The sequence below is a fragment of the Panthera onca genome, chromosome C1 (assembly GCF_046562875.1).
Source record: "Panthera onca isolate mPanOnc1 chromosome C1, mPanOnc1 haplotype 2, whole genome shotgun sequence".
In the NCBI taxonomy this organism is placed as follows: Eukaryota; Metazoa; Chordata; class Mammalia; order Carnivora; family Felidae; genus Panthera; species Panthera onca.
The window spans coordinates 167543933-167565582 of NC_138346.1; the positions used below are offsets into that span (position 1 = coordinate 167543933).

General features: G+C 38.9%; 1 protein-coding gene across 8 annotated transcripts in view; it reads right to left on the reverse strand.

Annotated features, from left to right (window-relative positions):
• Window positions 1-21650, reverse strand: part of LEPR (leptin receptor) — a 122740-nt gene that overhangs the window by 79397 nt on the left and 21693 nt on the right. For 3 of the 8 annotated variants that reach the window (XM_060621189.3, XM_060621190.3, XM_078451813.2), the window contains exons 1-3: window positions 16855-16970; window positions 16463-16507; window positions 572-630 (exon numbers count right to left, since the gene is read on the reverse strand). In XM_060621189.3, coding sequence (XP_060477172.3) covers window positions 572-611 — 40 coding nt within the window. In that variant the 5' untranslated portion in view covers window positions 612-630; window positions 16463-16507; window positions 16855-16970. Of the gene's footprint in view, window positions 1-571; window positions 631-13286; window positions 13432-16462; window positions 16508-16854; window positions 16995-17600; window positions 17650-18744; window positions 18931-21650 lie in introns of those variants that run through there. The other 5 variants (XM_078451811.2, XM_060621181.3, XM_060621183.3 and 2 more) reach the window with 5 other exon arrangements.

Consider the following 21650-nt stretch of genomic DNA (forward strand, 5'->3'; position numbering starts at 1 on the left):
TAAAATGTGCACACTATGTAATAGAGAATTCCTCCTTAACAACTAATCAGCAGGAATATTCTTCCAAATATACAAAGATATAGATACAGATATATGGATTTCAATGCAGCATTATTTGCTACAGTAAAAGAAATGTCTATCAATGGGGAATTGGTGAAATAAATTAATAATTTAAAGTATATTCATACAGATCATTGTTGTGCAACCATTAAATGAATAAGCATATCAGTAAATACACGGTAAAAAAAATGTTATCATAATAAATTGAAAACTATTAAGTAGAAAAAAACAAAAAACAATATGTATAGACCAATTCTATTTTTGTAACCATAGATATGGATTGTGTGTGTTTGTATGTGTTATGGTTCTGGAAAGCTACACATCAGGTTATTCCCAGGAGATTGGGAAGTGTTTTTATTTTCACACATATGCTTTTGTTTGGTTTGTATTTTTAATCATAAGCATGAGAATTCCAAACTGTGGACAGGAAATTCTGCTAGCCAATAAAAAAAACAACATCTCCAACAGCAAAATCTCTTATATACGGACATTTAAAAAGCAGATAACTTACCCCAATGTAAGAAAGCCACACAGAATTTTTGACAAATCATCTTACTTCAGAGAGTAGACCTGAAAAACAGTACATCGAAAACAAATACATACACACACATATGCACAAAAACACCTGACATCTATATAAGCTGTCTGGGAAAATATAAAAGGAAAAGGATTATGAACGAGTCTTTAAATTTAATCCTCTATAATACTCTGCATCAATATCAGAAAAGTGTCTCGCATTAAAGTATAGCTACACATTAAAGGTTTACTCCTGTGTACCTGCTATCTTACACAGTTAAAATACAAGCTACATATTCATATACAGCATAATCAAACATTTTTCAATGTTCCTTTATGTCATGACAAACGAGGACAGGCATCAAAGGATAAGACTATATTTTTAACTGAACAAAAGTGTTCATAATGTTAATTAAATATGTACTAACATTAATAGCAGTCTTTTTTTTATAGCTCAGTTCTTAAATTTCTTATTTTCTAAAGCCTTTATCTTTACTATGATGCTACAAAGTCAAACAGTTATAGCATAGGTAATCACTGTACATTTGTTTCCAAAAAAAGAGGAGGAAATTTTCCAGTATGTTTTTGGAAACTCCCACCATTTATTTGCAGATAAAGCAATATTCACATTGGAGAGTTATTAGAGTAATTCAAGGAAAGGTTGACGGCTTAATATATCCAAATGATAGGGTGACTTCAAGAGATAAGCTTTCCCATGAAGTCTCCTCATTTTTAAATATATCATGAATGAGATTATTCTTACCAGTATATCATGAATGGTAGCATAATTTTAATATATTGGGATTCAATTTGTAATGAAACCATAAAGGCTTTTGTTGTTCCAGGGGTTTTTGTTATCTCAAACTGGGGATTCAGTTCACTACACAAAAGTTAATCTGAGTTAAAAAGTTCTGAATTAGGTGTCAGGAGTCTTGAATGTCAATCTCGTCTTTGACCAGCTGTAGGACTTGGCACTTCAACACTCTAGACCTCAGGTTCCTCATCTACAAATCCTCCTGATGGATGAGCTCAACAATCCCTTTCAGAGATGCTCATGATTCTGAGAGATTTTATTTTAAAATAGAAATTACAGCTTTACACAAAGATATTTTCAAATAGCAAGTAAGAAAGATGTCTCATAAGTCATTACTGACAATTGGTACCATGTGATGAGTAAACAGAAAAACGTACTTGTTTAGTTTACAACTTAATAACTCTCAGGAGGAAAATGGATGAGTATAAACATTTTGTAGTCTGGTCAATTTGTTTTTCAGCCTCTTGCTTTTTCATCAGAAGTTTGGTTCTTTATGTACTGACATCACAGTGTGTCTTCAGGATTTCTAAAAATCAGTTTAGTGTTTGGAATCCTCATTATCTAATCATATGAATTTTTTTTTTTTTGCTACCTGTTTCTGGTACAACATTTTCTCATAAAATAAACCCAAGAGCAAGTTTCATAATCAGGATGTGTCATAGATACAACATATCATTTAACTAAGTGTTTTGAATGAACTGACTGGTGACAAGTAACTCAGTCCAACAACAGATTTGACTCACTTTTAACTCAACTGATCTGCTGAGTCAAGTGACCAAACAGACCAGGGTTTTTTTGCTTATATAAGACAAGCATTATTTTCTTTAATGTTCCATGCAAAACACAAACTATTCTGATGGTTTGAATTCTGGTAGTCAGGTTTCACTCTTACATAACAGAGAAATAATCACAGATATGAAAAAGGCATAGATGAAACCTTGAAGAGAGTGTGAAAGGTGGTACCTTACACAGACCCAATGAGACAAATATTTAAATGACCGACACTGTACCAGAAATGAATAATAAGGAGATTTGCAAAAGTACAAATAATACAGAAAAAAGGAACAGAAGTTTTTAAACTGTGAGAAAAAAAATCAAGTAAAGGGAAAACTAATGGTAAGGTGGCCAAAATAAGTATAATACACAAAATGCCATTAATTTGAATTCAGTTTTTAAAGATGAGCTATTGGGGCACTTGGGTGGCTCAGCTGGTTAAGTTTCGGACTTCAGCTCAGGTCATGATCTCACTGCTCATGGGTTCAAGCCCCACATCAGGCCCTGTGCTGACAGCTCACAGCCTGGAGCCTGCTTGATTCTGTCTCTGTCTGTCTGTCTGTCTGTCTCTCTCTCTCTCTCTGCCCCTCCCCTGCTTGTGCTCTCTCAAAAATTAAAAAAAAGTTAAAAAAAATTTAAAGATAAGCTATTGATTTCCCTCATGCTTTCTTATGGTCAAATTGGTCATTTACAAATTCAGAGTACTCAAAATAAAACGTAACCAACAGCTTAGGGGAAATGTTCAAATAATCCTAACAGTAAGAACAGAAAGAAATTTTGCCTGAGTAACTTCAAAACAGGTAACATCCTCATGAACACTCTCACAGTACCAGAGTTTCATGTGAACCTCAAAATCCAATAATTTCTCAGCCCCTCCATTGCCAATACCGTATTCTAGGTCACCATTATCTCTTCCCTGGACAGTCGGAAGGGCCTCCTAACTGGTCTCCCTGCTGTTGCCCTTACTCTCCAGTTCAGTCTATTCTCAATGCTGCAGCCAGAGTGGTCTTGTTAACACATAGGTCAGATCATGCCTGTCTTACCCCAAACACGGTCGTACTCTCCTTTTCACTCTGCGTAAAAGTCCGAGTCCTGCACAGAACTACAAGGTCCTGGATCTCTACTGCCTCTCTGACCTCATCAACCACTGCTCTTCTCTTTGTTCAAGTCACCTTCTCAGAGGAGCCTTTCCTGACTAGCCCATCTACAATTTCAACCCAGCATGTCATATCTGCTGAATTTTCTTATTATTACTTCGCACTGTCTAATGTGAATATGACTTGTTTTTCTTGTTTATTGTTTAACTCTCCCCACTAGAATATAAACTCCACTAGACCAAGGGATTTTTTTTTTTACTATTTCCTTTCATCATTATATCCTTCTCACATAGAAGCCTGCCTCTCACATAGTAGGGGCTCTCTATACACTCACTGAATGAGTGAGTGAATGAATGCATGATACGACTCTTTCTTGATATATTCTTAAAAATAGGCTGGTAGCATCATACCAAGAAAATAACAGCAATCTTTAAAAGAGGTGTTCTGTGGACAGCAAAGATGTGATACACACACACACACACAAATATTATACAACCATAAAAAAGGATGAGACCCTGCATTTGTTACAACATGGATGCTAAGTGTAGTAAGTTAAACTGGGAGAGACAAATACCATATGATTTCACTCATGTGGAATCTAAAAAACAAAACAAATGAATACACAAACCAAAAGTAGAATAAGACCTCTAAATACAGAGAACTGATGTTTGCCAGGGAGGAGCTGGGGGGATGGGCAAAATGGGTGAAGGAGAGTGGGAGATATAGGCTTCCAGTTATGGAATGAATATGTCACAGGAATAAAAGTCATAGCATAAGGAATATAGTCAAGGATATCGTAATAATGTTATATGGTGACAGATGGTAGTTATACTTGTGGTGAACATAGCATAATGGATAAACTTATTGAATCACTATGTTGTACATCTAAAACTAATGTAATTTTATGTGTCAACTATACTCAAATTAAAAAAAAAATTAAAGAGGCATTCTAATAAAAACCCATCTTTGAGAACCAGATTTAATTCCAGAGAAAATTTCAGAATGGTGATTCTTAACCATTTTTAAATATGCATCTTGTTGAGAAGTTGGTGAGAGCAAGGTACCAACTGCCAGGAAGAGACACATATATACAAAATTACGCCTATAATATCAGAGGGTTAACAAATTCTCTGAAATTTATTCAAAGCTCCCATATTAAGTCCTGATGTAGCTAAATGAACAGAGTTCACGCTCCTCCGTCAATCCTCCATAAGTATAGCTACTATGAATCGAGCCATTGATAGACACCGAATTGTGAGGAGTTTGAGATAATATTGCCTAACATTCCCCCTGGAATGTAGTCATTCTATGTTGACAGTTAAAACACTTAAGTGTTTTATTTGAAATCTCCATAAAGTATACAAAGATTCATCCACAGTCTGACCTAAATGATCCCTCCATAATACCTGGATGTGCAGTCAGTAATTCAAATTTCACCCTTTTCTATAATTTTTTTAATGTTTATTTTTGAGAGAGAGAGAAATAGAGACAGAGTGCGAGTGGGGGAGGGGCAGAGAGAGAGAAGAAAACACAGAATCTGAAGCAGGCTCCAGGCTCTGAGCTGTCAGCAAAAAGCCTGATGCAGAGCTACAACTCACGAACCACAAGATCATGACCTAAGCCAAAGTTGTACACTTAACTGACTCATAATACAACAGAGTAAGCATATTATATCACTAACTCTTCAGCTATTACTATCATGGAAAATTCTTTGTGTATTTTTATGTATAAAATTCTACTTAAATATAAAGCAGAATAGACTCAATTAATGTTTGAATGAGTGGGAAGAAAAAGAAATTATTTACAACTTGCTCTAATGATCTCACAAAGTCTCTAGTTTGTAGAAAAGTTTATGAGTAAGAAAAGCAATTCTGACAATTCTGTTGTCTTGATGAGTAAACTCAATGAGTTCCATCTGCCACTAATTCTTGCTTTTACTTTCTGCTAGAGAGGCACCCATCTTTCACTTAAAAAACAACATTTAAGTATTTTGTTTAAATATAAATGAAAAACACTATTTCTTCAAGTGTCAAAATAAATATAGCTTGGTCTAGCTCTACTAACCTTGTTATCTTAGTTCTGTTTACTTTTATTTCTTCACTTAGGACAGAAATTGGTCATGTTATTCCTTCCCATTACGTAGTTGTCAAAGACTTAAATTTTTCTTTAATTTTTATTTATTTATTTGTTCTTATTTTAGAGGGAGAAAGAGAGTATGTGCATGGGAGTAGAGGAACAGAGGGGAAGAGAGAGAGAGAATCCCAAGCAGGCTCCACACTCAGGATGGAGCTCGATGTGGGGCCCGATCCCACGACCCTGGGATCATGACCTGAGCCAAAACCAAGAGTGAGTCACTGAACCAACTGAGCCACCAGGTGCCCCTGCTCAACTTTTAAAATCAAGCTTAGAAGATCAAAACATAATATAGGAGTGCCTGGGTGACTCAGTCAGTTAAGCATCCCACTCTTAATTTCAGCTCAGGTCATGACCCCAGGGTCATGGAATTGAGCCCCATGTTGGACTCCTGAGTGTGGAGCCTGCTTGGGATTTTCTCTCTCCTCCTCTGCCCCTCTATCCCCAGCATGCACATGCATGCTCTCTCTCTCTCTGCACCTCTAAAATTAAAAAATTAAAAAAAAAAACTTTCATCATCTTGGCATAAGCATTTGTCACTTTGAAAACTTAATTTCAAGTGTTTTAATTTCTAATGACTCTAACTGTGTGATCTTGTTGCAAATTAATTCCTTGAAAATGAAGAGGGATGAGCTATGATTCACAGACTTAAGTGCCATAAAGTCAACAAAGTTCAGTCAGAATAGGAATCTTACCTACAAAGTAATTTAAAAATCTCTATATAAATTAATTCATTTAAATATTAACTAAATATTTGGTAAAATATGTTACCACACAGGGTACTAGAAATATAAAAATAAATAAGAAATCATCATATACTTTAATAAGTAACATTGTTTTATGACCTTTTTACATGTCAAAATTTTATAATACCAATATGAATAAAGTACCATGGGACTTCAGATTCAAGACGATAAACTGAATAAACTGATTTTCTTATTCCTGAGATGCCTTTAGAATTACAGAAAGTAAATCATTATCAACCCACTAGAACAGAGAAAATGAGAGGGGACCAGCAGCAAAAAAGAGATTTAAACACATTTCTGGAAGACAAAGAAAAAGTAGAATGATGGAAGTGACTACCTAGGATATTTGGGGAAAGAGCTGTCATCAATGAAGAAACAAATTTATTTAGAAAACTCTGGAGGTGTTCTGAATTGTAAAGGGCAGGGTGACGTGGGGCTGAAAGAAGAGAAGGCTTTGGTTTGTAGATGTAATATCTGACTTCTTTATCCCCTTATAAACAATTCACAGCAGCCAAATCTAACTCCCCATAATTGTCAGAGGAGTGGTTTATAAACAAGCAGGGTAGTTTAAATAGAATAAAAAATTATTAAAGATTATTGGGTACCTCACTGAGCCTCAGTGAGATCCAGTAAACCTAATAAAGCCCTCAGCCAAGAACTACACCCAAAATCCCACGTAAATTGCTCTAGAAAAGACAGCTCTGCCACCACGCCAAGGCATTGCACGTTATGACTGAAATCTCGATGCCTACTACCTCTGAGTTCCTCTGAGGCCATCTGCTCCTCCATATCCCACACTTCTGATCTAAGATCTGGCATGAACAGCTCTTATTGATAAAGAATAGTTCACAGTCTGTGTGTAGGCAGCCAGGAAATTTGGGAAAATATGGATTTATAAAGTGAGGAATTCCCCAAACATAGACAAAATACTCAAAGATGACAAATAGCCAAAGGACAAAAACTTGTTCCGTATACTTCTATATGTTAAAGAGCTAAAACGTGTAAGTTATTTGAGGAGAACTTGGGCTTTTAGTACAGACTTCACACCAACAGGGTAAAAAACTTACATGTTGTGACATTTAGGGGGACAGGCCTTCAGCACAAAAGGTAGCTCCCCAAGTGCCTAAAAGAAAGCCTAACAGTTGACAAACACTGCCCATATGCACAGAATTCACATTCCTCCTACTTCTCTCCTTAACAGCCATGCTGAATGGAGACAGGAAGACATCAGCATCATGGAAAAATTGTGTAAAAAGAAGGAAAGAAAAAAGAAAACCTACCACAGGGACCTAGATAAATCAGAACAGAAAAAATAGCTTTAACAAATGTTCATGAGTGTCTTCAAGGACATTTCAGAAGACCTTGCATCCACACTTTCAAAGATTGTTCTGACAAAGGAATCATCAGAGGAAGAAAGAGCTTAGCTGTGAAAACATTTTTCAATAGAAATCTTAGAAAACACATTTGCATAATTAATTCTTCCCCCAAAAGAAATAAAGAGAACAAAATGTTTTAAAAAAAGAAAAGTTCAAATGATCCATATCCAGTCAGCAGTATTTCTAGAAAAAGAGAATAAAGAGAAAATGATCAATGAAATAACATGAAAAACTTTTCCAGAGGTGACAAGAGACACAAGTCTTCAAACTGAAAGGGGGGGGGGGGGGGGGGGTCCACCAAGTCCACCAAGTCCAAAGAGAAGGAATAGAAAAATACCCATTGCTAAATATATCACTAAGAAATTGCAAGAGCAAAGAAGATAGGAAACGTTTCCAGAAAAGAAAAAACCTCTAAAGGTATGAGAAACAGAATGGAAGCAAATGTTTCATACCAAAACAATGAACAGTAGAAGATAATCCAGTAACACCTGATGTAAAATGATTTACAGTGGAAAATGCTATTAGCCCATCAAGCAAGTATCAGAGCACAGCAAATATATTTTCAATAACACAATGACTTAGAAAATTTATATCCTATAAATCTCTTTCTCAGAAATAATTTTATAACATAGTCCAGCAAAATGAGAAGTAACCAAGAAAAAGGGATTCAGGGACTAAAGATTCAGGAAATCATGAGTACAGACTTGACAATGACCAGTACAGATAGCAGATGACTCTCGAAAGTAAACAGCCAGAAGGAAGGCGGGAATTGAGACAACTCAATACATCATATGATTCTGAAGCGGCAAAATTTGATTTAAAAAACAAAACAAAACAAAACAGAGACTCCTGGGTGGCTCTGTCAGTTAAGAATCCAGCTCTTGATTTTGGCTCGGGTCATGATCTGACAGTTCGGGAGTTCAAGCTCCACATCAGGCTCCACGCTACCGGTGTGGAGCCTGCTTGGGGTTTGTTCTTTCTCTCTCTCTCTCCCCCTGCCCCTCCCCTGCTCTCTCTCAAAAAATAAATAAACTTTAAAAAAAAAAAAAAAGAAACACAGAATAGCACAAGGGGAAAAAAGGAAGTCCTATTTCAAAATTGTAGCCACTAGGCCAAATAAGAATATGAGTTCATGGACTTCAAAAAGAAGAACGAAATGGATTCCAAAAAAAATAAAGAGAATGAATAAAAAACTGAAAAATTAAGGATATAATAAAGTAGGCCCACCTACCTTGTCCCAATAAGAAAAAAGTTTATTGGAAAAGGCTTACAAAAAGTCCTGATCTAAATATGAACCAAAATAAAATATGGCATAATTTTCCTTTTTAAAGTAAGCTCTACACCCAATGTGGGGCTTGAACTCACGAATATGAGGTCAAGAGTTGCATGCTCTACCTACTGAGCCAGCTAGGTGTCTCCAAATGGCATAATTTTGACTAAGCGCTGGAATTAAAGAGTCCATTTGAAAGAAGGAAGAATGGCTTCAACCTTGATTCTAGGAATATTCGCCTTTGGGTAGCTAAGCAGTCATATTAAAATGAAATGAATCCTGGAATGCTTCTTGATTCTGTAGTGAGTGATATTTACGAGGTCATAATAACATTAATGCTATTTATCAATTTTTCAACTGTTTGGCTCAGCCAATACACAAAAACAAAAGATTTAATTAATTACAATACTAAACACGAAATATAACAATATTCTCACTATACAGTTCCAAAACTTGGGTGGCATATTTATATAAGGAGAGATAGTGGGAAGGCTTATGAAATATGAAATATCCCAACCTCATACTGTAGGAAGTCAACAGAAAATGTCTGTAGTGAATAGAACAGAAATGGTGGAGGGAATTACAAATGTAACCAATTAAAACACTCAGAAAATTAATATAATTATATGTAGGAATGAAGAAAGAAAGAAGGCAAAATTAGTAGGCTAAATTCTCTTCTGTGATGGTGTCTGTTTAAAGTTGATAAATGAAAAGAAATGAAGTCCCTAAAAGAATATTATTTAGCCCAGCATAGGTAGTCAGAGGTCTAAGAACCAAAACCAGAAATGGATCAAGTTCGTTGTTCCCAAGGTCAGCGCTGGCACAGTGAGGGTAGAGGGGCAGGGGGACTAGAACTTTTTTTTTATTGCAGTAGTTTTTTGTTACCATGTGCATGGATTATTTTCATGTATAATTATTATTTAGTCCTTTTAATTTTTTTTTTTCAACGTTTTTTATTTATTTTTGGGACAGAGAGAGACAGAGCATGAACGGGGGAGGGGCAGAGAGAGAGGGAGACACAGAATCGGAAACAGGCTCCAGGCTCCGAGCCATCAGCCCAGAGCCTGACGCGGGGCTCGAACTCACGGACCGCGAGATCGTGACCTGGCTGAAGTCGGACGCTTAACCGACTGCGCCACCCAGGCGCCCCTATTATTTAGTCCTTTTAATTAAATAGAGGGCTATGAGATTTCAGAGAAAATAGCTACTAACAAAGTCCTAGGGGCCAACAAAAGGTTCACAGAAGTAAATTTTAGTTGAACTCCAACAAATACAAAAGAAGACAGGAGTGTTGTATTTCTTCTTATTTTAAGGTTCACAATATTTTAAAACCTCCGACATCAAAATCTTTGTTAAAATCAATGTCATCTCACAACTACCGATAGCCTAGTAGCAGCTGTGATCTAGTTGTCATTGATTGCCTACAGACAAACTGGGGCGCTTTCCTCCTGACAGACTTGACAATTTTAACCCATCAATATTTCGATCAACAAACTATTTAAAGGCCGTTTGAGGAAGGAATAGGAGCCCTGAGCATTGTCTGAAAACCTTATGTTAACATCTTATGGGAAGATCATATAAAGAGCCAGCATAAAATCTGCAAAATGGACCACACTGGTAGAAAATCTAAGAAACAACAGTGAAGCATTGTTTTATAAAGTGCTATATCATAAATACTCTTGATAACCCAGAATATGCTACCGTTTAGAAAAATATTGACATCAACAGCACTGAGTTGAAAAGCAATCTAAAAAACCCCACCAGATTCTGAATATGAAAAAGAATTCCTTAACCAATTTCTTTGATCTGTACTTTTCTTATGAGAGTGATATGATTTAAACAAAAATCTTTATTTAAATAATTCTAAAAGAGCTCTTCCAGTAGATATAAGACAAAAAGTCTAAAGAAAGAGAAAGCATTGTCAAATATATAGGCAGAGTCTTTTCTTTCTTGGACATACAAAAATGGTAGTATATCTTAAAAATCCATGATGTCTAGATTTACAGAATTACAACTATCTAGACAGAGTGGTAATTAGGAGAAATCAGACAGATTATTTCTTGTGTGGAGAAATCATAACCAGTGCCACAGAAGAGGGTCAAGTTGACTGCCCCCTTGAAGAACAGGAAGGCATATGAAACATATTTTAAGTATTAGAAGAAAGATACCCACAGGACCTATGGTCCGTAAAAACAAATAAGCCAAAGAATATCAATCACAGACAATAGGAACTCCTATGTGAGAACTGATTTGCACGTTGAGAATCAAAAGACCAAGAAACTGCCTGCCCAGATGACTGTTTCACACAGAATGAACATTTTTTACATCCTGCTTGTTCCATGCAAAAACCTTCTCTCCCCCCAAATCAAATCTGTGACTAGCAGTGCTGTTATTAGACACTCAGCTCACTAGAGATACAGCCAGCTACCTCCTGCATATGTCTAACATGATAGGTATATGTCATAATTCCAAAAGATAGCATCTTAATAATATAGCAATTACAATTACTGGTTGTGTATTATGTATACATCAGTATGTTTTCTCTCTCTGCTTAGACAGTGTGTGTGTGTGTGTGTGTGTATCTATGTGTGCTTATAATTTATTTCCTCTCTCATCTCCTGACCACTGACCAGACTGGTTCAGAAATTTTGTTGGTGCATACAAAAATCTAATTGTTCAATGATCTCATGTTCATAGTTTCTCAATTTTCATAGGTTTAGACACCCAAATAACAGCTGCTAGTTAACGTACAATGAGAAAATATAATTCTGAGAAAAACTAAGTTGTCCTATGCCTTCACAAAACAAATATTTGGTAGCAGCTGTTCTTAAACATGAGTTCACATTTTTAAAGCCTATTATAATACCAATATAGAAGCTCCTGAAGCTCTATTTATCTTAAATCTTTAGCCACTATCTAGTAAAAACAGATAAAAATGTTTATGTTCCCATAAACCTTAAAGAAATTATTGGCCCAGGAGTAAAGCCTCTCTCTCTCTACCCCCTACTCCTTCTCTTTCTCTTTCTCATTCACTATTATACCCATATGAATACACATTTATAAGTCTATATTGTTTCTGGATTTCTTCCCATTAATTGGCAAAGACTTTAAGATGAGTAACACGATGCCCCTTAAGAGAGTCTCTAGTTAGGTCATCTTCTTTTGCTAGTCCATAGTACTCTAGTGTGATTCAAACACATGACTCTCATCTTCAGGATCATCTACTCGCCCACCAGGCAGGGGCTTCCCAAGCTCTGTGCTCTCCTGGGCAAGTCTCCATGCTGTGTTAGCCAGGGCCACAGCTCACACCCAGCGGAGCAGATCACTGAGAGACTGCACTAACTGAAAGTAGACTATATTCACTTTGGGGAAGACTTTACTTGGTACCCATAAGCCTACTAAGTTAATAGAAGAATGTGTGACTTGCTGACTTTCATTCAATGAGAATCAATATCCACAAAAATTTCTTATAGTCTACCTTAAACATATTAAGTGTTCACAGTTCTGAAAAAGATTTTAAACTTCCAAGCCCATGAAACTTAAATTTGACAGTAATTTTCACTACATATCCAATATTGCTATGTCTAATGAGCTTGGCATGTTGGCAATGTAGATTCAAGGGTCACACTGCTGGCGGAATATAAAAGGATGAAAGCTGCTCTGGCATACAGTTTGGCAGATCTTTAAGTGTCAAACATAGTGTTGCCATATGACTCAGCAATTCCACTCATAGGTATATACCCAAAAGAGATAAAAACATATATTCACATAACAATGAGCACACATATGTTAATAGCAGCATTATTCATAATAGCCAAAAAGTGGAAACTACCCAAATGTCCACCAACTGATGAATAAACAAAAAGTAGTATACCAATATAATGGAATATTATCTGGCCATAAAAAAGGAATGAAGTACTGACCCATGCTACAGCACAGATGAACACCGGAAACATGCTCAGTGAAAGAATTTGGTCACTAAAGGCCCCATGATTTTATTTACGTGAAATATCCAGAATAGACAAATCAGTAAACACGGAAAGTAAATCAGTGATTTTGAGGGATGGGAGGAGGGGGGTTGGAGAGTGAGTGCTAATGGGTACAGAGTTTCTGCGGAGAGTGATAAAAATGTTCCAAAATTAGACAGTGGTGATGGTTGCATAAATCTGTTAATGTATTAAAAACCAGTGAATAGTATCCATAAAAAGATGAACATTATGAATGTGAATTACAGTCCAATGGAGCTATTATTTTGAAAATCTGTTTAAAGGTCAAGTTTATGTCTATATGGCATCAATAAACAGACAATGAATTTTTTAAAGATATGGTTTAAAGTAATTTTTTAAATATGCGGTTCCTGTAATAAAGAAGATGTTCAAGAACTCCTAAGGAAAACATCAGACAAAATTTACATTTCTTATATCAGAGAAGACCTATTATACTAGGAGACAGTTATGGATTCTAGGACCAAATATTTAAGAGACATCAATTTTGGAGCACCTGGGTGGCTCAGTTGGTTAAGCCATCCAACTCTTGATTTCGGCTCAGGTCATGATCTCATGGTTCTTTAGAGAAAGGCCTGGGTTGGGCTCCACACTGTCGGCAAGGAGCCTGCTGGGATTCTCTCTCTCTCTGCCCCTCCCCCCCCAAAAGAAATAAACTTAAAAAAAAAAACTTTTGCTTTAAAGGGGAACGAAGAAATGGCTTAATCTCACAAAGACATAATGCAAGAGAATCCATGAAAGAATGCCTCTTAAGTGAATACAACATTTTTTTTAAGGTAAAACTAAATTTGTGATCAGGAAGGAACAAGCAAGAAGTTTCTAGATGTTGGCATGTTCTCTCACTCATGATAAGGCATTTGCCTTATCATCTGTTGGAATGATGTGCTATATTATTTGTCAACCAGCACATTTTTATGTACCCCTTCTCTCTATATATGTCATATATATATATTCAAATGGTTAAAAAATTAAAGATGAATAAGATCACGTGTGTGAAAAGACAACAGATAATATCACCACTGTGTCACAAAAGGTTTAATAAAAAGTATGTGAGAGGAAATATTCCAAATTATAACCAGGCCAAATTTGAATTGAACCTCCAAAAGGTTACATGTACTAGGTCTGTCCAATAGGTAAACATTTGTGCCTTTCTGTTTTAATTAAAAGCGGAATTTGTAAATCACATAAAATCTTAAGAATTAGAGGAGACCATAAGCCCTTTTCTTCATTTTCAACTCCACAGGATATGGTTTTGGTTTTTTTTTTTCTTTTTCATATGTGTGTTTGGTTCTCAGTATGAAAAATGCAATACAGTACCTGCCAAGACAATTCTTCTTTATTTTTTTTCTGGATATTTTAGAGTTTTATTTCCAAGGCCCCCAGAGAGATTGCTTTTCACAAACAAAAACCATTTGATTATATAATAGTGATCTAAGTGTAAAGACATGACTGGTTTTTTTCTTGGTAAATTCATCACAAAAGATGAACAGTGCTTCGGCCAACCATGGGGACGCTCCCAAGCCGTGAATGAATTGGCTGTAGACCTTAAGCAGTCAGATCCATCTACTGTTTTCCAATAAGCGCCTAGAAGGCAGGGTATTTGAGTTCAACTACTCTCTATTCATTCAACAACCAATTCACGTAACTCTTTGAGCATCTCTCTTAAAGGAGATGATCATCTACTTCACCAGAGAATATGAGGGAAGACAAATGCCAGATTGACTGACGATACTTCCAGCCCACAGGGGAAAAAGCAATGAAAATAAGTGGCTGTGTTCATAGAAGAACAGTGTACTTCAAATCCATTCCACTCTCCCAAACTACATGCGCAGCACAGGCTGGGTGGGAACACATTATTTTATTTTACATCAAAGCCGCCAAAAAGAGGCTGAAACACTTTTAAATCTATTCTTCTTTTTTAATTTTTTGTTTTTACATTTATTCATTTTTGAGAGACAGGGTGAGACAGAGCACAAGGAGGGGACGGGCAGAGAGAGAAGGAGACACAGAATCTGAAACAGGCTCCAGGCTCCCAGCTATCAGCATAGAGCCTGACGCGGGGCTCGAACTCACAAACAGTGAGATCATGACCTGAGCCCAAGTCGGATGCACAACCAACTGAGCCACCCAGGCGCCCCCACTTTTAAATCTAACTACTGATGACTGCATCTCCAATAATTTGATGTTACAAGTAACAACAAAAGCCCCTCTTTCTCACAGCCTCTGTGCGCTTAAACAGACCAACGGCTGTCTGTCGTTTTTATCAAAAGTAAATAAAAGGCTCACTGACACTGTAGCACACACTTCTCTGACAACTGTATGTGTGTGTGTGCGTGTGCGTGTGTGTGTGTGTCAATTCCTAATTTCTGGTTTATCTATTTAGTTAACCTTTGCTATTTTCTGGGCTTCATTCCAAGACAACTAAAGTGCATTACTAAAATTGGCATCTCTGCTATTGAGTTTAATTTCAGAGAGGTTCTGAAATGGTCTGAAACCATTTTTTTAATATTCTGCACACAACTTTATGCTAAAAAGTAACAAATGTTGGTCAAGACGAGTAATTGATAGGAACGGTGCAATTTTGTTTTCCTCCAAAACAATTTTTACTTCCTCCAAATATACTGAAAAGAGAGTAAGTGCAGTGCTAAGGCCACATGTTTCGGTTGCAGTGTCATAAATATTGCCTTCAAGTTGAACATAATTCCTTAGAGTGAGAGATGATCTAAATATTTACATATAAACTATACATTTCTGAACTCTTTTATAAGCCTTTTTCTCTTTTTTTCAAGTTTATTTTGAGAGAGACAGTGAGCACTCTCTCTCTGAGAGAGGGAGAATCCCAGGCAGGCTGGCAGGCAGATCAGTGGGCAGAGCCTGAGGTGGGGCTTGAAACTCATGAAACCGTGACCTCATGACCTGAGCTGAAATTAAGTCAGGCGCTTAACCAGTTGAGCCACCCAGGCGCCCCAAGCGTTTTTCTCTTGATTTGGGGTGGGAAAACCCTAAAAGCACAAGTCATAAATGCATATAAACAAATGCTCATGAAATTATGAATCTACTAATGTTTGTGACATGTTAAAGAGTCACAGAATTATACATTTTTAAGTTGGAAAATACCTGAAGTATTTTAAAAGGCCCCTAGAATATTAACTCGACCCTCTAATTCGACAGATGAGGAAAATGAGGCCCAGAGAGGTGAAGCTAACCACAGCTGTCACGGATAATAAATGGCAAATCTTGTCAAAATTCAGATATTCTGACTCTGAAAGAGTATTTGTTTCAATATACCTTAATACGTACAGAAATACGTGTTAACAGAGGGCATTCCAGGCAGCCCCTCAACAGAAGGAACTCTCAGGCTTAACAGAGCCAGCCTGTTTGCAAACACAAGTTCCAGAAATAGCACCAGCAACAACCGATTTCTTAGACGGCCTCACCGTACCTGGGGTTCCCAATGATTCCTCAGTTAGGTCTATTTTTCTCACCTCTACGAATCCCTATAAATAAGTGCTTTGGTCGGGATTGGGTTTATTTTGTTTCGTTTTTTACATTTGCTTGGGGAGAGCGGGAGAGGGGGGAAAAGAGAAGCTGGCATTTAAACCACCCCTGAAGCACAAGTTTGTTCTTTGGGCAGCCAAACCAACAAACCCTTCCCCGAGCCCCAGGGCTTACTGCTTTATGTCGCAGTCCTTTCAGTTTCCAAAGTAGGAAGGAGACCTGGAAAAGAAGTTGGCTGGGTGGCGCAGCCTTTCGGTGGCGCCTGGCAGGTGCGCGCCCACGTGCGGCCGGCGGCCGACAGCCGCGCGTCCCTGTCTTCCGCCCGCCCCGGGAGCCTCCCGCTCCCCGGCCGGGGGGGGGGGGGGGTACCCAGAGCCCCTGCCGCCCCTCCCACCGCCCCCGGGCGCAGACCCCTCCTGGCGCCACCGGGCTGTCCCCTGACTCACGGCCCCCAAGTGGCCCGCGGGCTCCCCGCCGGCCACGCGGGCCCCAGCGTCCCGCTCCTCCAGTGTCCGAGAGCGGGAAAGGTGGCAGTAAGGGGTGGAGGAGAGAGAAGCGGGTCCCACCTCGTTCCCGGGGTCCAACTCACACAGAAGGCAGAGATGGCGGCGGCGGCGGGGCTCCGGCCCCTGCGTCGCTCGCGCTCTGCGGGCCGCGCGGGCTCTGCGGCGGGGCAGCTCCGAACTCCTTGCCCAAGGTGCAGGACAACTCTCCGGAGGGCGCAGGGCAGCGGAGTGTGGGGAGGAGGGGCCGAGGGGGAGCGCGTGGGGTGGGGAGAAGGGAGGAAAGAGCCCGCGGCCGCCCGCGCGCGCCCCGCGCCCTGGTCCCCAGCTCCGGGTCGGGGGCAGCGGACCCCAGCGCCGAGGGCGGCCGTGCAGGTGACCGGAGCTGCGAAGAGGAACGTTGCTGAGCGTGGCCGTGGCCCTGGGGCTGGAGCAGCGACGAGCTTAGAAGGAGGACCCCCTGCCTGAGGGAGGCGGAGAGGCGAGGCGATCACAGCAGGAAGGCGGCGCCGCTGCTACATTCAGCAGTTAGCTGCAGCGCGCCCACCCCAGCCCCAGCTGGGGCTTCTCAGACTCCCGGCTGGGCGTAGGGGTTCCAGCGGGGTTCCTCCCACTCCCAGACTTGCGGGCCTCTGCTGCATCAGGGGCGCAAAATGCTACAGCAAAGATTGCGATAACTGAGAGGGGTGGGAGAGGAAAGCAAATTGGCAAAGGGCGGAGGTAGTGAGTTTCCTGTCACCAAGTCACCAAGGATGTTCCCGCCAAGCATGTTGGTCATGCTTGTCAGGAAGGCTGAAGAGGGCACTTACGCGTCTGTGCGAGGCTGGACTAAATGACCACTTTACTTCTCTTGCAGTCCTGAAATTTAATGGCGTTCGATGTAGCAAGCAAAAAAAACCAAGCAAACAAAATTCGTCCTTGAACAGAATACAGCCCCTAAGTAATAAGACATTTCATAAGTCTCCACTCAAAACGTTCACTCCCTAATCTGTCTATTTATTAATACACTTTTACTGAAGGCCTACTATGGGTCAGACAACATGGTACGTATAATTATGATGTTCATTCAACTTGGACTAATGACAGACTAGCAAGTGTTCATAACATTACCAGTTATGAGGGGTGATATGAAGGAACCCAACTGGGAGAGAAAGAAAGAATAAAGGGAAGTGGACATACTCTGGATTGGGTGGATGGTTAATTTTCAAAGGTCTCTAGAAATGGACTTGCCTAATACCCTCATAGGAAGATGCATCAGAGACACATCAAGAAAGTAGCCCAGAGATGGGTAGGGCCAGAAGCAACGTGTCTTGGCTCCTGGCCCAGCCACTTTATCAACTTGTGAGCTTTGTTAAATGAAACTTGACCCATAGGAATATCCTCTCAGAATCAGTGACACTTTTATGAGGAGCATTTAGATCTCTAGACCACTTGTTGAAGCCACTTCATTCTGAAATTTCCTATTTGTGGGGTGCATGGGTGGCTCAGTCGGTTGGCTCAGGTCATGATCTCACTGTTGGTGAGTTGGACCCCCACACTGGGCTCTGTGCTGACAGCTCAGAGCCTGGAGCCTGCTTCGGATTCTCTGTCTCCCTGTCTCTGCACCTCTCCTGCTCACGTGCTCCCTCTCTCTCTCAAAAGTAAACACTAAAAAATTTTTTTAAAAGAAAAGAAATTTCCTATTTGCGCCCTGAATGGACTTTCTGGGGCACTGTGGTTAGAAGCATTAACCTTTGGGTTTTATCAAACCACAAAAAAGAGACAAATGTCTCCATTAGATAGAGACAATAATTGGAGTAGAGATACTGACTTCCCCAAATTATTGTGAAATGAAACAACACAACAGAATCCTTAATTAGATAATCCCTTATGAACTAGCATATTCGTTTCCTAGGACTGCCTTAACGAACGACCAGACTTAATGCTTAAAACAAAGGAAATTTATTCTCTCACTCTTCTGAAGGCCAGAACTCCAAAATCAGGTCCGCACTCCTTCCCAAAAGTCTAGGAGGGAAACTTCCCTTGCCTAGTCCAGCTTCTGGTGGCTCCAGGAATTCATTGGCTTATGGCTGCATCACTCCAATCTCTGCCTCCATCTTTGTATGGCCTTCTCCTCCATGTCTTCTTCTCTTCTGTCTCCTACAAGGACACTTGTCATCAGATTTAGGGACCATTCACATAATCCAGGATGATCTCAGCTCAAGATCCTTATTTAATTACAACTGCAAAGACCCTTTTTCTAAATAAGGTCACATTCACAGGCTCTGAGATTTAGAATGTGGACATACTTTGGGGGGGAAGCCACCATTCAACACACTAAAGCTAGTAAACTAAGAGGGACCAAATGCATTGTCTGCTGTGGTATCAGGGTGTCATTTCAACACATTATACAAAATCATATTGATACTAAGTATAATCTATCCCTTCATTGCAAGCTACTGAAAATAAGTATCATCAAACCTGAGCATGGAATAACTACCATCAGGAAAAGAAGTACAGAGGCCCAAGCCCGAAATTCATGTTTGAGTCACAGGTGATACTTAAAGGCCAACCGTGGCTCTCAGCAGCTACCATTGTTAAATTACTACAGAAATACACCCCACATCTGTAGGTATGGATTTATGATAATGTGATCCAATACTGAATGTCTGCTAGGCCGCAGGCTCTCCATCAGGGGCTCCTATGGAGCTTATGTTCTAGGTTAGGGGGCAACTTTGAGTCTCATTCCCTCTGGCACAAAGCCTGCTGCATATCTGAAGCCTGATAAAGAGCTGTTGAATGAGTAGATGGGTATAAATAAATCACTACCAATCTTTTAGGCAATTATTACCACACTGGAAAACATGTCTATAATAAGATAGGATTTACTAGAGAAAACAGATTAACACTCTGACTCATTCAGCATTTTCTTGAGTGAAGGAAAAGTCCTTAAAGGAAAAATTTTGATTTGAAAAAGAAAATAATGAGATATCTATTTTCTATTTTTTAATCAATAATATGCCTATTTACACAGAAACAGATCCTGCTGGGAACAGTCAATCATGACTGAAGTAATAGTTACTTAAAATGAATAAAAATATTTTGTCTAAGTATTTGGTTGATAGTTTCAAAAACAAACATTATTCAACTAGTAATTTCATAATATTAATGCATCACTTCTTAAAACTCTTGCAATGATTTCAGTGACTCCACTCTCTCCTGGTTCACCTCTTCCCTTTTTGACTTCCCTTCTCACTTTTCCCCTCTTATAATTTTAGACAATCAACCAGCATATTAATAGGTACCAAATTGAGTCTTATTCTTGGGCTTCCTTGGGTCATAGGCCCATCCCTGCACCAGTCACAGTGGCTAATGAGTTGGAATATGATGGCCATCTAAGTATGAGCCACCTGTGCACTCCTGGAAAAAAGGGATTGGGAGGAGAGTTGATCTCACTCACCCTAACCAAATAACTTAGAATGGGGAAAAGTGGTATCCCAAAATAAAACTAGGGTGCCCTTACTGAAGAGGAAGCAGGCAAAAAAGCACAGATACTCAATACAATAGACATTCAAAAAGGTTTGCTGTTAACTAATGTAGTTTTAATTAAAACAGTACTTCACCCTTTCTACGGTGTGCTAAATGTTTCTATAAAGTTTTTAAAACTGAAGTGACAATCATAACTATTGATTATATGTGTAATTACCACACAAATCTTTAACACTTACATTTATAAAAGACTGTGAAAAATATTTTTGTATGCATCCAGGGCCATATAGCAAGCACATAGACTCTGGAATCTAATTGCCTGAGTTGGTTTTATTTTTTACGCACATTAATTATGAGAATTTGAATAAGTTCTCTACCCTCTTTCTGTCTCAGTTTCCTTTTTTGTAAAATGGAGTTGATCATAATTACCCCCTCTGAAATCTCATGAGATGCAATGAGACAATAACTATGCCTTTATAACGGGACTTGTTACCTAGTACTCTATTATGTTTATTTATTGTTAACCACATTTATCTTTCACAGCATGGCTGGAAACTATTTTGGGTAGTCATACTCTGAGCATTTAGTTTTCTCTTAACAAATAATCAGTATCTATTATGTTATCAGGTACAATTACCAAGATAAACAGCATGGGTCCTTTATACCCTCAAGGAGTCAAGGGAGGATTCCCATAGTTCAGCCAGGTTGGTGTAGGGCACTCCATTCAGTGGAACATAGAATGGAAAGAAAGGCACAGAGAAGAAAAGGCATAGCACCTTACACATCACAAGGTACTACAACCACACCCAGTAGTGTAGCCCTGGGTGTGTTCAGAAAAGTGTACCTGGAAAAGTACACAGAAGTCTAATAGGAAGAACTTTGAAGGCCATGTGGATTTTGAAGGTCATTTGGAATTTAACCTCTATGTATGATGAAATATTGAAAACTTTTAGACTCCAAAATTATTTTCAAATTTGTAGAAGGAAAGCACATCCTGGGTATGTGAAGTGTGACAGAAAAAGGCAAATGTCAGGGGTAATAGTTAAGAAACTAGGCAATTGCAGCAGACCAGTGTTTCTCAAATTTTAACGTGCACCTGAATCAGATGAGGGCTATTTAAAACATATATTCCGATTCAGTAGTGCTGGGGTGGGGCCCTAGAGTCTGCATGTTTAATAAGCTCCCAGGTGATGTCAGTGCTGCTGGTCTCCAGCAAGGCGAGAGACTATTACAACACTGCCAATGCTGTTTCCAACAAAAGGAAATTTATATCTAATGTACATTGAACTTTTAAGTCCTCATGGAGAAATAATTTGCAGCTCATAAAGCTGTCACCACTAATTGAAGAACTATTGTGTGCCACAAGCCAATAAAATAGAAATATTTTAGGG